General features: G+C 43.7%; 2 protein-coding genes across 5 annotated transcripts in view; both read right to left on the reverse strand.

Moving 5' to 3' along the window:
• Positions 1 to 148: 148 nt before the first annotated feature.
• On the reverse strand, positions 149 to 8,459 carry engl (endoglin, like). The gene is given in 18 exon segments (XM_026348439.1): positions 149 to 284; positions 560 to 709; positions 1,111 to 1,141; positions 1,143 to 1,213; positions 1,283 to 1,427; positions 1,586 to 2,065; positions 2,145 to 2,399; positions 2,799 to 2,882; positions 3,615 to 3,770; positions 4,200 to 4,354; positions 4,493 to 4,685; positions 5,180 to 5,324; positions 5,405 to 5,576; positions 5,840 to 6,014; positions 6,380 to 6,517; positions 6,624 to 6,793; positions 7,220 to 7,308; positions 8,185 to 8,459. Coding segments are annotated over 16 exon segments (2,544 nt in total). The 5' UTR covers positions 7,278 to 7,308; positions 8,185 to 8,459; the 3' UTR covers positions 149 to 284; positions 560 to 593.
• Positions 8,460 to 10,798: 2,339 nt separating this feature from the next.
• pkn1b (protein kinase N1b) overlaps positions 10,799 to 20,228 on the reverse strand; it is a 28,412-nt gene continuing 18,982 nt past the window's right edge. For 3 of the 4 annotated variants that reach the window (XM_026348350.1, XM_026348342.1, XM_026348325.1), the window contains exons 5-22: positions 19,609 to 19,754; positions 18,872 to 19,085; positions 18,602 to 18,793; positions 18,348 to 18,457; positions 17,674 to 17,817; positions 17,309 to 17,384; positions 16,534 to 16,675; positions 16,342 to 16,444; positions 14,514 to 14,605; positions 14,128 to 14,200; positions 13,609 to 13,700; positions 13,355 to 13,531; positions 13,203 to 13,265; positions 13,041 to 13,117; positions 12,795 to 12,937; positions 12,585 to 12,692; positions 12,014 to 12,094; positions 10,799 to 11,719 (exon numbers count right to left, since the gene is read on the reverse strand). In XM_026348350.1, the coding sequence (XP_026204135.1) occupies positions 11,516 to 11,719; positions 12,014 to 12,094; positions 12,585 to 12,692; positions 12,795 to 12,937; positions 13,041 to 13,117; positions 13,203 to 13,265; positions 13,355 to 13,531; positions 13,609 to 13,700; positions 14,128 to 14,200; positions 14,514 to 14,605; positions 16,342 to 16,444; positions 16,534 to 16,675; positions 17,309 to 17,384; positions 17,674 to 17,817; positions 18,348 to 18,457; positions 18,602 to 18,793; positions 18,872 to 19,085; positions 19,609 to 19,754 (2,237 nt within the window). In that variant the 3' untranslated portion in view covers positions 10,799 to 11,515. The remainder of the gene's footprint in view (positions 11,720 to 12,013; positions 12,095 to 12,584; positions 12,693 to 12,794; positions 12,938 to 13,040; positions 13,118 to 13,202; positions 13,266 to 13,354; positions 13,532 to 13,608; positions 13,701 to 14,127; positions 14,201 to 14,513; positions 14,606 to 16,341; positions 16,445 to 16,533; positions 16,676 to 17,308; positions 17,385 to 17,673; positions 17,818 to 18,347; positions 18,458 to 18,601; positions 18,794 to 18,871; positions 19,086 to 19,608; positions 19,755 to 20,228) is intronic. The other variant, XM_026348333.1, reaches the window with a different exon arrangement.

The raw sequence follows: 20,228 nt of genomic DNA on the forward strand, positions 1-20,228 counted from the left end.
ACACAGTAACACACACACAGTAACACACAGTAACACACACACAAACACACACACACACACACACACACAGTAACACACACACAGTAACACACAGTAACACACACACACACACACACACACAGTAACACACACACACAGTAACACACACACAGTAACACACAGTAACACACACACAGTAACACACACACAGTAACACACAGTAACACACACACAGCAGCTGTGCTCGCTCACACAGGAGCTGTTAGAAGCTCTGTCCCAGTTTGTCAGATTTGCAGGAGGAAATCCTGAGAAACAGATAAAACATTCAAACAGTTCAGACGTCTGTTTGTATCAGAGCTGAAATCTGCAGCTGCTCGACTAAAACTGATCGAAGTATTTTCTGCAACTGTCGCTGTGTTTAACCACCTCAGTTTATTTTAAATAAACACCTCAACACCCGCGTCGTGTCACCGGGTGAAATAACTGGTTCAGCTTTAAATGATGAATACAGAAGTTTGGTTTTCAATCCTGGAAACAGAATCCAGACCAACGACTTCCAGACATTAAAAGAAAAGTGCACCTTTAACGATGATGTGAATCCTCTCATGGTTCGGCTACACCGAGCTGCAGGACTGATCAGACACTGAAGGTGGTTTCCAGATGTTGTGTTCTCCAGGATTCTGGTCTGTTAAATGACCTTCATCTTCTCCAAGTGATGCTGGACGCCCCCCTTCAGTAAAGACACAGACACCCAGTGATAATAACGTCTCAACAAACGTCTGTCTCGACCCGGAGGATCCTGCACTTTGGTTTTTGAACTCTCTGTATTAATTCCTGGTTCTTTTAAAGGTTGATATTTAAAGACTTTGTACTATTGAAAGAACCGACTGTCACCAACTTACTGCAATACTGAGGACTTCCGAAAACCTTTGGGATTCAGTTCTGAGGCGTTCTGATTCATGGAACATCAGAACCAGATCTCATGGCTTTCCATTAAATAACTGTTGGAACGCGCTCGATGTCACATCAGTAAGAATAAAATGTTCGGTGTTGTTTCACATAATAAATGACAAACAGCAGCTGAACTCATCAGGTGTGATGAGGTGTTTCACACTCTGCGGATTTCCTTACCTGTATTATTATAGATGCACCACAGCCCCCCCCATCAGGCCGACGCCCATCACGAAGGCGAGGAACACGATTCCCATCACTGGTCCAGTCGGCAGCTCAGAGCCTGGAGGGTTGAGGTGGAACCGTTGGTTGAACAGAATCAGTAATCAAGGATCAAATAGACGACACTCACCTCGGTCCTCGGGGTACGGACTGGCCAGAGGGGTCATGCTCAGTCTCTTGGTTCTCTGACCAGCAGGGGGCCTCTGTGGTTTGGGAGCCAGTGAAGTAATGGACTGGGTGAGAACCACGGGCCTGGAGAGGTTTCTGGTCTCACACTGAGGGAGAGAGGAAGGGGCCGTGTGTTCATTAACGCTGTAATTAGAGGTTTCAGTTTGAGACGTGTCCACTGTAACGGGGACAGGAAGACGTTTTACTGTATTTGATATGAAGCTTTATCCTGATTTGATCTATGAGACGTCTGTTGTTTCGTTACCTGATGTCCAGACGACTTGGATACGAGTGGTGGAACACGTCGTCCACCCTGACAGTCCTTCTTTACAGCTTCCTTCATGGATTCATCTGTCGTTGAGTCGGAGACGCACAGGTGAAGGCTGCAGTGGAGAAACTGCATCGAGTCGTTATAAACTGGTCGCAGGATGAAACTAAATCTCAGCGGCTGAATCTTCTCCTCTGCTCTGATGTTGGGGCTCCTCTCTGTCGTCCTTGGTGCTTCTCTCCTTTCTACTGTGTGTTGGAGAGAGATTTCTCCATCTCTGTGATTGATTCTGCCTTCTTCCATTTCCTCTACTTCTTCTTCTGCGTCTTTACGTTTTGCTCCGAGAATCAGAGACGGGTCTGAGGAACAGCCGTCGCTTATGACCGACCAGGAAGGAGATTTTTTGGGGTCTGACTGAGGGGAGACGACACATGACTTCACCTTCACAACACCTGTGAGGGGTCCCTCAGCTGAAATCTGCAGTGGGACAGACATGGACACGTCACTGAGGAGTTATGAGGAAGTACCGCAGCTTTGATTTGGTGCAAACACAAACCTCAATGTAGATACGGTGGTTTGCAGGAATGACACAGGGGCCGATCCTCCTCTGCTCGTAGCTCTCAGAGACAAACAGCTTCAACAGAAGAACCGGACCCGGTCTGTGTCTTGGTGTTGGGAGGAGGCTCAGTTCTGGATCAGGCCCTTGACCTCTGGGTTCCCAGGGCAGAAGCCCGGTCTCAGGAGAGTTTGGCTCATTAATAATATCAACAGCAGGTCCAGGAGGCGCAGGAACTGCAGCCACACAGCTAATCTGAGAGGAAACAGAAGTGAAGAGCGTTGAATGAATAAGAAAAAGTGGCTTCAGAGAGTTTTCAAAGGCCACTTTACTGGGCTGTAAAGAACTGATCGATGGACTAGTGCTGCTGAGAAGTTCATCTTCTGCCAGGTTCTCCCATCTCTTGACTTCCAGACCTCTGGGATCCTCTGGCTCCTGGTCAGCTCTCTGAACCAAGACCAGTCTAGGAAGAACTTTAATTTGATGATTATTGAGTTCACTTTGCTTCTTAAAGTGTGCACAAAGTGATGGGATCTGACTACTTTCTGAAACCACTGTTTTAAAGTCTGCACAAAGTGAAGGGATCTGACTACTTTCTGAAGCCACTGTTTCAGCACTGGTTGTTTTTGAGACAGACAAACACAAATATCTCACATGAATGCCAAGTGGACTTTTGGATTTCTTCTCTGTCTCGTTCAGGGACAGAATGCTCTGAGGTTCGTCTCTCCATAACAACACCTGGTAAGAGACAAAGAAACAATGAAATAATAAGTAAGACAGTAAATGTGATGATATGATTCAGTCCTTCAACAAATGTTGTCATATTTATTCTTAAATAGAAAAGTTGTAACGTCTTCATTTAGTCACATTAGAGTAAAACAATCTGTAAATATGTGAATTTGTATTTTCCATTTTATTTTCATCTATATCTTATATCTGTGTATTTTCCTTTTAATACTCATTACTCATAATACACATTTTGCCTAACTGTAATTTTATTTGCATAGTTGTGTATAAAAGTCTTAAATTAACTCTTTAAATTAAATATTTTGTGACATCCAGTCTTTGTAATCTCCCCCCCCACCCTCAGTCAACCTTTCTAACAGTTTCCTGCCTCTGAACTGATTTTCTCTGACTTAATTTGCCTCCGTTCCCATTTTTAGTCTTTAACTGAGCAATGTTCTGGTCAAGACGACCTGGGTCACGACTCTTATTGGGACAACTTCCTCATTTCCACGTGTCTATTGTGCATCATGTGTTTTTGTTTTTAACCACTGTCTGATAGATTTGACCGTTCGTTTCCCCCTGAGCTCTAACAGCTTCACTCAGTCTGTCGCTCTTCAACCTCTTCTATCTTTTTAAATTGTTAAATTCATAAAATCATATAGAATGAGGTGATAAATCAATATCCACGAATAAAGATACAGGAGCTGTCGGCGTCTCCTTTTCTGTCCAGATGTCTCGTCTCACCATGTTTTTGTACTGCACCCCCCTGGGCTGTGCTATGAGCAGTCCCTCTGTGCCACAGGAAATGACCGGGAACACCAACAGGAAATGGCTCTCGTTAGACTGGGCCTGGCACATCGGGTCTCGCAGAGTCACGGCAGCCACTGAGTCAGACAAGCCCTGGGGCAAAGGACTGATGTGAGACCAGGTAATGTGATGGATTACTAAACACCTGTGTGACTATATGATGGAGCCACACTGACCATACCGAGAGACAAAATACGAGAGAAGACTCCAAACATCCACAAACAGATCAAATCAAGTTTCACATCTTCAAAACAACTGTGAACATAAGAGACGAGGAAGGAGCAGAAACAACCTCAGACACAAAGAATGAGCACGAACAGTCACAAGTACTGACTGAGGTGTTCAAGTAAGTAAAAGAGACCCCGACTTTCAGTGTGGGGTTTTAAGTCTGTGCCGTCTCCTCTCTGCTCATGACTGTAACAGTGTAGTAACCAACATGTCATGTGAAACACTCCATTTTTCAATCATATGTTTATCTTTATGAATTTTTCATGACTACATTCAGCAGCGAGCTGTGAAGACCTGCAGGGTGTGTTGGTCCACGCTCACGCTGAGCCGTCCGTCCTCACACTGCACCGTGAAAATCTCTCGGCCTCTTCTGTTCAGCCACAGCCTCAGTCTGCGCTCCTCCGCCCAGGGAGGCCGCACAGCCAGAGGATTCGATACGGCTCCTTCATCTGTGGTAGAAACAGAGGGACGGACACGTAGAGTCCACCGCCCTTCACAGACAGTAACAGGCACCGGCTTTCATTTCTCCACTTTAAACTACAGTGGATTCAAAAACAGAGATGTTCAGGAGACACAGTGGTGCTGACCTGTCCCTCCCCCGGCCAGCTGGATCACAAAGCGATTGGCCAGGTCAGCCTCGGTGTATGAGGACACCTCGGTGTAGCCGCGCTCTCTGGCCCAGACGAGAAGCTCAGAGATGGAGGACAGGTCGGAGACGAGGGTACTGGACAGGGTCAGCTCAGGCTCAGGTGGGTAGGGAGGGGATACGCTGTTGGACGACTACAGAGAGAAACAGGAGACGTTGATGTGAGGATTTACCTCAAAGTAGTTTATTAATTACAGAAATAATGAATAAATAATCAGCACAGAGTGGATTTTATAGACACTGATCTGATGTTAAAGGCTGCGGACGGATCATTTTTCTTCCTGTCAGTAAAATCTCATTAAAAGAGTTGAAGTCACTGATTTTCTCAGTAGTTACTGTATTTTTAAAATGAATCAAATGAATCAGCTGAAGTCCAAATGCTAAGTTACGCTAACAGACCAACCATCAATCAACAAAGCTACTGTAATGACTGCAGCAGTAACTTCCAGAACTACCTCCAGCTCCCTTCTTAGTTGAGACTAATTCCTGGAAACAAATGATTGACGTTGCAGAGAGAAGTTGATGCTTTTGTGGGTTTGAAGCATCAAACATCTTCTGCACTGGATTTAGTTCAGTTTGTTAAATCAGATGATACAGTCAGACACCAGCGGGGTGACGAGGCTCTTACATGAACGGAGATGTGACCCCGGACACCGTGAGCGTCAATGGCCCAGTTGACCGGCACCGAGCTGCTGAGAATCAGCACCACGTTCTGTGGCTTTGAGTTTCCCGCTGGGGGCACAACAGAGACGACCACCTCCACCTGCAGAGAGCTGAAGGAGGCAGAGAGAGCAGAGGCTGTACAGCAGCAGTCATTTACGCTTTGTGACTTTGTGAGGCTGCATGTTCTCACCCACAGAGTCCTGATCCGGCTGAATGCAGCTTGACTACGTGGACTTCAGGACCGCTCCCACCTGCCGGAGCGCAGACGCAGCCCTGCACTTCCTGTGGCTGCAGGTCAGAGGTTATGTAGTTGTGAGAGAGGAACATGGCCTGCAGCTGGCACACAGCTGGCAGGGTTGGATCTGTAACATTGAGACCAAGCAGGAGCTTTTATTTTGAAAGTTTTGTTCAGTAAACCAACAGAGGGGATGAGTGATAAGATCACCTGAAGTGAAGCCACACAGTTCACAGATGTTCAGTTTCAGCATTCACAGGATTCCCACAAACACAGATAGCGTTCTATTTTCTGTTTTACTTGATAAAACAGTTGGTTTGAAGTCAATTCACCTAAAAGACAAATGTCTCCAACAATATGGAGACTACACTCCACTTCTTGTTGACTCACCTTCTCCCAGTCGGATGTAGACTCGATTGCCGTGTGTCGTGTGTGTCAGGGAGGACAGGTTGCCGTGGTGCTTCAGAGCCCAGCGGTGCAGCGCACGTGGCCGGAAAGGGATCAAATGCAGCGTCTGGACGTGCAGACGCAGGGTGTTGGACTGGACGCTGGAGTTGGAGGACACCTTGGAGAGGACGGGACAGAATTTAATGCATTGAACATAAAACACAGCAGATGAAATGGTAACTGAGCACGGGGTCACTGTGTGGACGGGGCCCCGGCGTCTCGAACACAGGAGCCCCACACTGAAACTTGACATTTGTTCTCATCAGGTTTTAGTTTTGTGACCCCTCTGAGTCGCGCCCTCGTGTCGTCTCTGTTTGTGGTGGTTTTGGTCTCTTTTTAATTCTCTCTGTCTGGGGGGGCTTTTTTTTAACTGCGTCTCTCTGTGGCTGTTTTAGTATTTAGGTATTAAAAGCCCCCGTGGCCGTCCTAACCCCTCAGGTGCCCGTTGTTCCACTCTCTAATCCACACATGACTCTGACAGACCTGGATGAATACAGGGAGGCGGGGGGGCAGCCTCTCAGCCTCCAACCACCATCTGACTGGGAGCTTGGAGCTGAGCAGCAGGTGGAGGGATCTGACAGGTGAGGAGGACAGAGACAGAGGCTTCAGCAACACCGTCACCTGCAGACAGGACAGGACAGGACAGGACAGCGTGGTGAAGCTGTGAAACCTCCTCCAGGTTCTAGAGGAAACATCTGTCGGCTCCTCGACGGCTGAAGCTCGTTACCTTGTTTTCAGGGTCCGTCACTGTCCCCACGGCAACGACGTGAGTTTCCTTGTTGCCGTGTTCTCGAGCAGCACAGCCCGGACCAGCCTCGAACCTCTCCAGCAGACCCCGGACAGGGTGCAGCGTCCCCACCGGACTAGTCACAGAGCATCGCATCTCTTCGGTTTGAGCTGAGGAGGAAAAGCAGAAACACGGGAGAAGTTCTGATGTATTCTTGACTCAGTCCAGTTTATTCTGCTCAGCTGTGGCCGGATGATCTTTTTGATTAGAGGGTGCTGGTCTAATGGTAAACTGGTATTTACTAGAAGTCACATCCAGTTTGTTGACACAGTTACACCCACAGAGACCCTTGTTCACTGATGAAAGAATTCATCATCATCATCTTCACATTTGGTTTTTCACAGACAGTAAAGAGAAGCAGGTCCAACACCTTTTACCTTTTACTTTACTTTGAATTAGTTAAAGATGGATCAACAACAACTCTTCATATAACTAAGTCCTCAGATCACTCAGGGGGAACTTTCACTTTAGTATTTTATGTTTGAGTCTGTCAGGTGGATTTTAACTTCCAGTCCATCTGCTCCTCATGTTCTTACCTGCCACCGTCTTCCAGAGCAGGAGACAGAAAACGGTCCCTGACAGTGAAGGCATCATGGACCGACTGGACTTAATGTGATGGATCCTCCTGAAACGTCGCAGTAAACAGAAACACGATGATACATGTTGTGTCCATGTGTGAGACCAGCTACTTCCTGAATGTGTCCACTTCTCTAAAAACGTTAATCAAGAAAATACCAGACAGGGAAAATAAAGCTTAGACAGAAAGTTATAATGAAAAATCAACTTCATTTCATTCATTTTATGAGATGAGTCAAACTTCTGATATAAAAACCATTTGATTTATGAGCTCATCACACTGACTCAATTTATTAGAAAACTATTTACAGTATTTAAATCTCTAATTCAGTGCTTTCATCCACACAAAATGATTTCTACCACTCAGTAAATACTTTCTATATACTCAAACATCAATTTATTTCTGAAGATTAATTTAAAATAAAAACATTTAAACATAACATTTATCTACTCGTTTAATCAATGACTCTAATTAAATGTACTTCTTAGAGTCTTCATGCTAATTTCTACTCTACATCAGGATCTATTATACCTGGTGAAGATACTCAGCAGCTTTTTAAAGGGTTAAATGATCTGCACCTTTACATCATCATTAATGCACCAGTGAGCTAATAAATACAGATTGTGTTCTGCATAATGAGCACATTTGACATTTTTATAAGTAAAGTTTTGAATTCAGGAAGCAGCCATTTATTCAGTGACATAATAATTAAGCAGTAATTGTAAAGTAATAATTCTAATTAGTACGAAACTAGTTAAAAACATCAAATCTTCCTGAGAAAACACAACATTTACTAGAATTAAAAAAAATATACTGTAATTATTATGTAATTGTACGTTAAATATCAGAATCCATCTTCAACAACAGAGGAAGAAAAAATAAATGAATTCTTCTGTCAAGTTTCTAACGTTTGGTTTTACTCACCGGCAGCTGCTGATCCAGCTGTTGCTTCAGGCTTCACTGTGCAGACTGGACTCACACACACTCACACACACACCTCTTCATTTCCTAAACACACAGCCAGGCAGTCACACACACCCTCCACATGTTCAACCAGGAAAAACACTGGAGTCAGGCGTCTTCGTCCAGCTGAGGGGAAATTCATCTTCCACACTGGGCAGGACGGGGGGAGGAGAGGGACTGGGGGTGTTTGTAAAGGGACAATTAAAGGGGCAATGGGAGGGACTGCGGGATGGTGTGACAGAGTGGAGAGAGAGATGGCGAGGAAGGAATAAAAGGCTGTGGAAACGTCTCCAAGCGTAGATGGCAACAGGAAGGAGGAGGGTGGACCTCAGGAGTTTGACTGACAGGTGAAATGTTTGGGAGGCGGAGACTCGAGTCTGAGGCCACAGAGAGAATTTAAGACCCTTTGAGATAAACCTGGAAATAGTCAGAAGGTCTGAGGCTTTAAAAACCAGAAGACCTCAGGGTTTGATCCAGTGATCGACTCATCTGAGGCTTGTTCAGCAAATCAGCTGATGTTCACCTGGTAGAAATGAGGCGGAGCCTCCAGGTTCCATCACGACGTCACTAAGTGTGGCAGCGTGATCAGAGCTACCTGTCGCAGATTGTTGTTCTAAACAAAGAGGACTCACAGCTGGACCAGGGGTCATATTTTTAAAAAAGTAATCTATCACTATGAAGCTATTTGCTAATATTATTAATAATAAACATTAACAGTTATTAATAATAAATATTAACAGTTATTAATAATAAACATTAACAGTTATTAATAATAAATATTAACAGTTATTAATAATAAACATTAGCAGTTATTAATAATAAATATTAACAGTTATTAATAATAAACATTAACAGTTATTAATAATAAATATTAACAGTTATTAAAAATAAATATTAACAGTTATTAATAATAAACATTAGCAGTTATTAATAATAAATATTAGGGCTGTGAAAATAAAATCACCTGTTCAATTAACTAATGAAAAAATCAACACTAATAATCACATTTTGTGGTGACCTTTGGCCCCGGATAACATGATGGAGCCAGATGAGAAGACACTGCCTGGTCCCATGAAGAAACATTTATATTATATAGATTAAAGTGTTGACGACAGCATCGTCAGTGAGGAACTTTGGTACCAAACCTGAGGAACCATATATATATATATATATATATATATATATATATATATATATATATATATATATATATATGTACACACACACACAGTATATATGTTTTTGAAGTATTTATAAGTTTACTTTCTTTTAGATTGTTATAAAATAAAAGAAACCCAGAATAAAACATTTGGATTAATTGTTGTTTGTTCCAGTTCGATCAGTTCAGTTTATTCTGTTTGGTGTTTTCTGATTTTCATACTCGCTGGTTTTAGTCTGTGTGCGTCAGCAATTTATGACATTTACTGTAGCTAATGGAAAAATAGACATTTAGCTAAATTAAAATAAATTAGCTCGGTTTTCGGAGATTTAGAGGTTTAATAACTACAAATCAGTGCTCAGGGGACAATTTATCCTTCTGCTTTCTGAGACCTCTCTGCTCAGTGTGTGTGTTTCTCTCTTTGTCCTCATGTCCACATCTATTTTTCCACTAATAATTCCAAGAATGCTTTTAACGAGGACCATTAACATTACCAGCTGGGACCTGGCCTGGCTCTGCAGGTCTACATTCGTACATTTATCTATTTAATCACTGTGCAGAGATGGAATTCAGTTTTTTTTACTAAACTGCTGCGAAGCCAGTCAGATATTTTTAGCCCCCATGTTCCAATTTACCGTTTGTCTGTTCTGCTAAATCCACCTGAGCACTCATGAGTTTGGAGACTGATCGAACAGCAGCTTTAGAGTTCAGTGACCTGCTGCCAAAACTCTTCAGTGCTTTAAGAGAACGTACGACACATCAGAAGACGGATCCAAAGTCCAAACTGTTCGACGTTAGTAAAGTTTGGCTGCTCGATCTGAACTGAGCAGCTCATGATGAATGAAGTGACAGAGAACTAGTCTCTAAACGGCAGTGGAAGAAACACTGAAAACCTTTACTATACGAAATAATCGTTGACATGTACTTGTACTGTACATGAGTAATTCCATGTTGTGTGTTATACTTTTACTTCACTACATTAATCTGACAGTTACAGTTCATTACTTCATCACTTTACTTTACACTAGCACCTTTGTTACAGAGTTCACTTCTGTTACCAGACGTTTTCATGATTCTTTTTAAATAAAGTGATAATAAAATATAAGAAGTTTTATTTCTCTTCAGTCTCTTTAATGGAGGCACTGGTTTATAAATCAGCTACATTCACATGTTCTGTATGTGACACACTGCAGAATCGTTATCAGTCAGGGTATTTCTACTTTTACTTACTTTAGTACACTGTGTAGATCATTTTGTATTTAAGTAAAGTTTTGCAGGACTTTGTTGGAAGGTTGTACTTGTGTTTTACTGAAGGTTGTCAGTGTTTCTTCCACCACCGTTCAAACTTAAACCTGACGCCAACTTTAACCCTCAACTAAAAACTCTGTATGACAATAAAGGATCAGTGCTACGGTGTTGGGTTCACATCTTTACTGAGTCACAGTTCCAACACGGTTCACCGGAAAATGACAGAGGAGGAAACAGACGGGAAACTAGAGACCACAAAAAAAGAACACATTTCTAAAAGGTTTCTGTGACTGTAAAACAATGCAGCAAAAAAATCTGTTGTACCGAGAGACAGTGGAAAGAGGAGACGAAGCGGCGTCCTGTCCTGTCCAGACTCTCCTCTGTTCACTCAGCACAAGTCTCTCTCTTTCCTCTGGCTCCCTCAGGTGTTCACATGCAGGTGACACATTCACGACTGAGGCAGGGACGCCGTACACAGCGAAACACACACCGAGCAGCTACAAACAGCAGGGAGACAAAGGGAGAAGAGACCGGAGCGAGAGCAGCTGCTTCCTGTCAGAACAATCACGTTTCACTCTCTGACTCCGAGGCTCTTGCAGCTTTTCTTCCATTCGTTACATAATCTGGATTATGGTCTGCTATTGTCTCTAAAAACCACTTCAGGTGTTCCAGACGTCGGCAGACTCGACTGATCCTCCGTTCACACGCTCTGCCCAACCAGTTTTTCATCCTGTCGTAAACACAGATACACACACAGAGGACAGAGGAATCCTCGCCTCTCATCATCATCATCATCATCATCATCAACAACATCAGGTTCCTCTTCACACTCCATCTCCTCTCAGAGTCTGTGGCGGGCAGTGGGCAGCTAATAACCCCTGACCTCTAGCAGAGGTCAGAGACGTAGTCAAAGTCCTTGAAGAATTCCTGTTCCTTGCGGGAGAGGGTGCGGCGCTCGCGAGGCGGCGTGAGCGTCGGAAGCTCGGCCGTGAACTCCTGGTCAAAATTACTGACGTCTTCTTTATCGGCAACGGTCGGGACAAACGGTGGCGGGACTTTCCTCTGAAGAAGAGCCTCCCAGTCCATCCCCTGAACGACATTCAGGTTCAGTTTGGAGGTAAAAGAAAAGAACAGGTGACACAGGTTGGACACTTTCAAACCTTTCAGATGCTTGTCTCACTCTAATTTAAACAAATACACAAGTAGAAGTGTTTCAGGTTCCATATAACAAAAAATAAACTGCAGTACTTTTACTTTTCCAGATGTAATACCTATAAATACCTCCAATAAATAAATAGCTTGAATAGTTTAACGCTATAAACCGGCTTATTTCTATTTTTAGCTGATTGCTGTGGGTAAAGTTTCAGTAAAGTCGTCTCTCACCCTGAAGAAAGGTTGTTTTTTGACGTCTTCAGCGTCTTTTTCTCCGGAGCCCAGACGTCTCTCGGGATTTCTTCTTAACAGCTGCATCAGAAAGTTTGAGAGACACGTGTCAAACGTACAGTACAAGTTTAAAGTACCTATACTGTACTGAACGTTTTCTTGTCAAGCTACTTTATATCTTTACTCTCCAACTACTGAGAGGGACATATTGCTCTTTTACCACATTGATCTAACAGCTGTGGTTACGTTGCAAACTAAAATTTTGTATAAATCAGCTGCAGCACTTTACAAACCAACCAGTAATATGGAGCCGAGTTACAGTTCTGATCTTCTCTAAGATTTAAAACCATCGGAGCAGCAGAGTAAATGAATCATTCGAAAATAAGTTATTCTCACAGACCTGTGGAGAAAACTTAAAATATCCACTGAAAAATGCTGCAGATACACTAACACATGAGTAACGATAGTTTAAGTACATTTACTAAGGTGTATTTGTAAATGCAGGACTTGAATTGTCAGTGTGGTATTAGTACATTTACTTTAGTGAATAATATTTATTTTTGAGTCTCACCCGTCTCATGATGCCGATGGCCTCAGTGGAGAGGAACCGGGGGTATCGCACCTCATCATTCACTATGCTGTCGAAAACCTCCTCCTCATCATCACCTGGGAACGGAGACTGAAACAAACACATTATTATTCACTGTATTTCATGTTCCGCCCTGTTCAGACAGAAACGCTCCACGGTCAGCAGATAAATACCGTAACTCAGTCTTCTCACCTCTCCAACCAGCATCTCGTAGATAAGCACCCCGAGCCCCCACCAGTCCACTGCTCTGGTGTACGATGTGTCTGTCAGCACCTCTGGGGCCAAAAACTCAGGGGTCCCACAGAACGTACTGGTCCTGTCCCCGTAGCCCATTCCTTATTAAGAGAAGGATGTGAAGAGGGAGGACAGAGGGTTACTGAGTTATGCAGCTTTTTTCTTTATGTGTCAACTAGTAGATATAATATTTTAAACACTCACCTTCTTTACAGAGACCAAAGTCTGCGATCTTCACAAAACCCTCGGTGTCGAGCAGCAGGTTGTCCAGTTTAAGATCTCTGCCAAGGAAAGGCGATGCTGCATTAAACTGGGGAAAGAAGGGCAGCGCGTGTCCCTCTGGGAAAAGACGATACAGATACTCACCGGTACACAATCTTGTGGTCGTGAAGAAACTGCAGACCCAACACCACACAGGCGGAGTAGAACCTGTTGATGGATGAAGAGAGAATCACACGTCTGAAGCTGGTTCCAAGTTGGGAAAATAGCAGCTTCATTGACCTTTACTGAACACTCACACAGCACGCGGCTCCGAAAACACATCAGCATGTATGTGCATCATGAGGTCTCCTCCTGCCGTGTACTCCATGACAAAACACACGTGCTCTGACGTCTGGAAACACGCAAACAGGTTGACCAGGAAGGGGTGGTGGGAACCGTTGACGGTCTCAAAAATCCGCTTCTCACACATCAGACTGGAGACACACAGAGGAGGAGGTGTGTAAGACACATGAGTTAGGTTCTTATTCTGAGGGGAGTGAGCTGCTGTTACCTCTCCACTTCATCACGTGAAACAATGTCCCCCTTCTTCAGCGCTTTGATGGCGTAAAGGCTGCTGGTCCTTTTGTACTCTGACAACAGCACCTGACGAGTCCAACAGAAGCTGAATTATTCATTTAGGAAACCAAACAACAATTAGTCCATCACAGCTTTTCTGCTCCTCCTGCTGCTGTAGCAAATATCACTACTTTATAAAGAGTTAAAAGCTTGATCGACATCATGTTCTGTAAAAGAATCAAATGATCCTGAAAGAAACCTGTCTGTAAAATATTTAAACACTTGTCTATGAGCTGAGCTGAAACAGGCTCTCAAACATAGAGAACATACAATGAATGCTAAAATCTCCTGTGAAGTTAAGAGAACCTGCAGAGTGTGGTCTCCTCACATCATATACAGCACACAAATAGGAACTAACAGTGACTTTATTATTTAGTGCTGAGGCAGACATGTCCTGTGAATAACCAGTGTAAAGGATTTGTTCACCCTGCAAAGACAAATGAAGCACGAGTACCTTCCCAAAGTGGCCCCTGCCGAGCACTGCTATCAGCTTAAAGTCCTGCAGGCACAGAGGTCCTTTGCTGGGTCTGCAGGAGGGATTACAGGCACATTATAGGCAACATATGTGATGACAAATAGAAAGATGAGTGGAAAAACACATCATCTAAATGCAGTATTACTCAGTCAGAGGCGACATATGCTGCTATCCACATTAATGATGACTTGGCTTTAATGCCAGGTGTTAAAAAAAGAGGCTACAACATGGGACCATATTGGAAGTGGGGGCGTCTTTCTGGTGTCAAGCTGTGTTGGCCATTTTGCAAAACGATATGCTCAGGTGCAGTTTCTATGTGCATGAATGTGTGAGCGAGAGAGAGGTGCTTATGTGTGTTTCTGCACCTGCGTAAAGAGTTCTGGGACTGTGATCTGCTGGGCTTCTCATGAACAGGGACATCCGGCGTGGGAGGGGGCTCGATGACGGGCGTCTGTTCCTGTGAAATACCGCAGAGACGGAGGACAGGACGGAGAGAGGGGAAAAGTGAGAACAGCAGAAGAATTAAGAGAGACGGAAACATTCTGGATATTTACAGGATCAGTAAGTGAATCTGCAGTTTGTTGGTTTTCTGCACAAACTGGTCCTGAAATGTGATTGGAGCTTCACCACAGTCACAAATATTAACAGACACAGGATCTCTAAGCTGATAAGACACAAACAGTCATGGTCTTTAGCTCCATAAGCTCAATGATACAACAATGAACGATATCTTCAGCTGCACTTAATCACCTGATCATTGGTCCAAATAAATTAAAAAGGTTCTGATATAAAAACTCAAGTATAAAACTAAGTGGCTCTGGTCTGGTCTGGTAGCTGATTTAAGATTTATTTAACCACCTGCTGAACCATAACACACCAACAATAATAATAATAAAGTTATAGAGACGAAAGAAGACGACTGAGGACACAGAAGACATCAGCTGTCTTATCTGTTGTTTGTGTTGTTGTAACCAAAGGAATAAAATTAAAGACAGAGGAAAACGAGGACAAGGTGACTGCCAGTATCTGAAAACACACCGACAGAGACTCGTGGTGCCAGATCCCCGACTGGTCGACGGCCTCGCTTCTCCCCTCTTCCTGCCCACCCCCCATTCTCACCTCCCTCCCTGCTCACTGCTAATTAGTTCTCTAAAAAAACATCAGAGTAATTAATCCCATAATACTTCGACTCTGTTGAACACGCCATCTGCTGCAGGCCCTCTCCCCCTCTGACTCGCTCTGTGTCTGTCTGCTTCTCTGGTCTCAGCTCAGATCTGGTTTGTTGGCAGAACCGTAGTGAATCACTGTACAACACAAGTAGACTCATAACATACCACAATAATTCAGAATGTGCCAACAAAAACTGGGGAGCATGTCACATCCCAATTCTACACTTGTGTATCTATCAATCTGTGTATGTAACACAAATGCTCTGTTATAAAGACTGAGATCAGTATTAAATGTCCAGTGTTGGACTATTTCACTGAATGTCAGCAGCAACAACAAATCCTAAAGTTTATTTTCAGCAGAGCAGTGAATGACGAGCTCCAACCAACACAACAAATGGTAAAATTATACACTGTCTGTAACAACTTCTATCCTTTACTTAAAACTAAACTTAAACTCAACTAACTTTAAACTATAACAAGATAAAACTAAATAGAAAATAATACTGAAATCAGTGAAACCAGTGTTAGAACAAAATAAAACTATACAGAGAACTCTGATCCACATGCTACGCCCATTATTTATTACTCCTCTTTTCAGATTTTTATTTTAACGTCACAGTTCGTTCCTCCGTTCCCTCCACTCCTCTTTTCACCTCTCTTCACGCCACCTCTCTGTTTCTCTCTCCCACATTATCGCCTTCTGCAGTTCGTGTTCACAGTGGCAAACTAACATGGATTTGGCCTTGATCAAATTAAAGCTCCCCTCGATCCAATTATGTCTCATTAAAGCTGTCTCCCTGAGTTTTCACGTCTCCATTTCTCTAATTTCTCTTTCTCCCTCCTTTTTTTCCCCTGTCAGTTCCCCCGCTATGCCCGTCTCACATTTCACTGCAGCTCACCGTGCAGCGGCCTCTGACTGCAGAGCTCTGTTTCCAAGCCAAAGGCTGAAGGTACGAACTGAGCAAGACAGTAACATGATAGTGTGAAGGTGAACTGTGCCTTTTCTGGTTCCCTTCCTACCTACCCTGTCACTCACCGAGGGAGTGGGTGCGTCCACCACGTCTCTCCTGATCTCTGCTTTGGGAGGAGAGTCGCTGTCCAGATTCAATTTCTCCACTGAGATTTCTCTGCAAAGCAAAGAACCTGTGTGAATTCTGTGTTTTCTCCACTAAAATGTTGAATCAATGTGAATCAGTGCTGCAGCTCAGTCAAATACCCTGGGCTGTGTGTGAGTGTGCTGCTTGTGAAACTGGGTGTGTACGCAGGCGTGTTGCTCCCACTGGGGATGGCGTTCCTCAGCAGGCGGACCCAGGTAGCGATGTCCACGTTCATCTGACGCGCACGCAGGAAGGCTTTACCTGAAACAACCACAAATCAAAATGAAAACAGACAAAATGTTCTGTTCTGGATCAGAAAAGTCGTGATAACCCAACTTGAAAGTTTTATTCTTATACAAGTTGAAGAAAAAGTGGAACAGTATATAAGTGGATTAATAATAATGATGAAAGTCTCCTGAAGCTTTAATGACGTGAGACCGCAGAGCTGATGCATGACCTCAGATTGCATTTACTGTAAATGTTTATAATCTCAGTACCAGAAAATACCAGAAGCCATTAACACTTCTCAGTCTCTGTGGCTTGTAACCCTTCTAAACATAGAAGACATCAGGATGTGTCAGCAGAATGTGCCAACCACACATAATAAATAATCATTCCCTCTTTTAGATTGTTGTCCAGTTATCACTGAACTGGCTGGAGATCATTCAAATTCAAGGATCTTTATCAGTGAATATTTCTCATTATTAAAGTTGTGCACATCTCCAAATGTTAAGATCAGCTCAGAGAAAATCAACCAACTGATGTGAAGGAACGCTTCAGGACACAAATCCTCAGTGAACTAAACAAACACCCACAGGTAACAAGTCAGACTCTACGTTTAAACATTCATGTTTATGGTGGTTATAGTGGTTACATACAGCTTGGTGAACATACCGTGCTGTTTAGAGAAAACTTTCTTCTGCCTCTGGAGTCGTCTGCCTCTCTCGATTACCGGGTTGAAGAACGTCACCTGAAAGGAGAAAGGGTGCATCGAAAACAAGATGTTTACGTCTACGGTCGGAAACAGACCAGCTGTGACGTCTCTGTAAAAACAGCTACAAGGAACTTCCAGCAGGCTGCTCACGTCCTCGTTCAAACAGTCACTGGAAAGAAAAGGACGTTCTCCTCTAATGAGTTTCTTACACAGGGATTTTCTTATCACATCATCTCATTTCTCTGTATCATTAAATCAAAGATGACAAAAAGCAACACGGTGCTTTTTAAAGACTTGTGTCCTGTGTGTGTGTGTGTGTGTGTACCTCAGCCAGCAGCAGCCCCTGTGGCTCCAGTTCCATCTGGACTTGGTGTCTCTGGTTGTCCAGGAACTCTTCCAGCTTCAGGTACTTGAGCGCACACAGGGAACGGTAGTCTCTCCAGTACACAGCTATCTCCATCTCCCGGGACTAAATATACAGGAACAAACAAACCAGGACCGTAACGTGAAGATTCGTTTACACGTTCCTTTTAGCAAATGTATGTTGGATTTTATCTTTAAAACGTTTTTTCATATTTTCAGTTTGGTATTCAGTTTTTTGTATATTTATGTATAGAGGGACCTTGGTCAGTTGAGATTGAGGTGAGATTAATTATTTTTTCATGCAGTGGACACTATAACATCTGGTACTGAGAGTATTTTACTACTTTTATCTGTTGGAACAAAAGTAACTAAAACTATCTTAGTATTTGTCCTTCACTTGTGTCTTAGGCTTTATTCTTTTTAAAAAAAATCTTTTTTAGTCCCACAGTGAGGAAATTGCGTTGTGGACAGGCTGCCCCTTTGAGGAGGATCAACATGTGGCCAGGGACCGGGGGAAAGATTTTGAAGTGGATTGAGAAATAATCAAATTAAGAAAATGTGAGACTGTGGAGGAACCCCGAGGTTACATTCAATCAACTGTATAAACAGTTGATTGACAACACGCGTGTATCTTACCCTCTCCAATTCTAAAGTGAAGCTCTGATCCCAGGCCTGCTCTCCAACCGTTCTCCACGCCGTCTGACCCACCACTGTGTTCTCCAGTTTCAGCACTGCACTCACCTCCGCTGAAACACACACACACACACACACACACACACACACACACACAGACAATGTTTCAGGAATGTTCCTCGTTGTGTTTTCTTAAATGAGGTTTTCAGATTCAGGTTTGTTGCAAACTAACTAAGTGAACTGTGTCTAACACTCACAGGAGAGCTCATCTGTCTTCCCAGGGATCTTCAGGCTCATGCTGCTCGTGCTGCGGCTGTAGAGGCCGCTCAGTTTGAAGGAGCGTCCGTCTCCTGGAGAGTGAGAGGGAAGAACCACCGGGGTCCCTCTGCTCCGCCCTGGGATGACTTCCAGCAGCCCCGTGCAGCCCAAAAGACGCACCTGAAGAGTACCTGGGAAGAGAATAAAAGTGTAATTTGAAACTGAGCACACCGAAAACAGGAGCTTTAGTGTGTTGTTTCTGTGCCGACCTGTGAGCGGCGACGGTTTGCTCAGCGTGCTGTACTGGTTATGAACATATGGGGTGCTGTGGCGGGAGCTGAAAGCTGAGGATGTTGCCAGCACCAGCTCCTCCTTGATGAGGCAGGCCTTGGGGTGATCCTGAGGGAGCTCCACCAGCCTCTGCTCCAGAGAGCACCTGAGCAGGTCCAGACGCTGGGACGACTCGCTCAGACCACACTGAGCCTGCAGGGTGAGAGACGGCCAAGATCGTGTTAGAGGTCAGAAATGACGTGATCTTAGTTTATTATGTTTCTGTATAATACACTACAGCTTCCACAATGATCACACAGATGAATCAGCAGCTCTCAGTCTGAACAAAAACTGAACATCAGTTTATTACAGGACCGCTGAATTAGACATTTGCCCTATATTACAACAATGCAAGAGGCTGCGTTGGTAAGGGTGTTTTTTCCAGGACCATTGGGACAATGAAATACAATCCAGGAACCGGAGATGGAGGGACAGATCTATGTGTGACACCAAAACATAGCACAGTGAATACTTGAATACTCAAGATCAGGACTGTAAAGCTCTGTACAACAGTTTGATCTTCGTCATGATCTTGTACCAGAAACAACGCTGTATTTTTCACCTCAGAGTGAATGTCTATTATATTTATATGTATTTTTTTAATTACCTGAAGATGAGTACTGACTACTGTATGTGTGCACTTTATTAAATTAAAGATTAAAAATAGAAGTGTCACCTCAGCCATGGCCTTCTTGTCCTGGACTTTTCCTGTACCCAGTAGTCGCAGCATGTTCTTGGCTCCCTCAGCCATAGCATGCTCCACACGGTAGTGATGCCACAACTCCTCCACCCGCAGCTCCACCCCGCACAGGTCCGGTTTGACTGGGAAACAGCAGCCGTTTTAATTAACAGTGGATCAACAGCAGCAACATGCAGAGATCATATAGTTCCTTCAGAATGTATACAGGTATACAGAGGAAGTTCCTGATCAGAATTTGGAGGCATAGAGAAGGGTCTAATTTAGGGATCATCAATCATGTGTTCTGGGGGGGGGGGCAAAGCCTTTTTACACTGGTTCAAATAAAACTTTTAAACTTGGAAAACCTGTGAACACTACACAGATTTATCAAATTTTAAAAAAGCTCCAGAGAGCTGATGAAAACTGATTTGTTGATAATTCTTTATGAGCGATCTATGAGCGACTCCACATGAAGATGTCATGTGAGAAAACAGCGTGAACATACATTTGGCTTCAGTTTACTGTCCTCTCCAGAATCCTGCTGTGTTTTCTCTCTTTCATCTCTGACTCTCTTTCCCTCCGCTTCAGTCTGTCATCATCCCTAACTCAGCGAATTC

This window comes from Anabas testudineus, chromosome 8 (genome assembly GCF_900324465.2).
Source record: "Anabas testudineus chromosome 8, fAnaTes1.2, whole genome shotgun sequence".
Classification (NCBI taxonomy): Eukaryota; Metazoa; Chordata; class Actinopteri; order Anabantiformes; family Anabantidae; genus Anabas; species Anabas testudineus.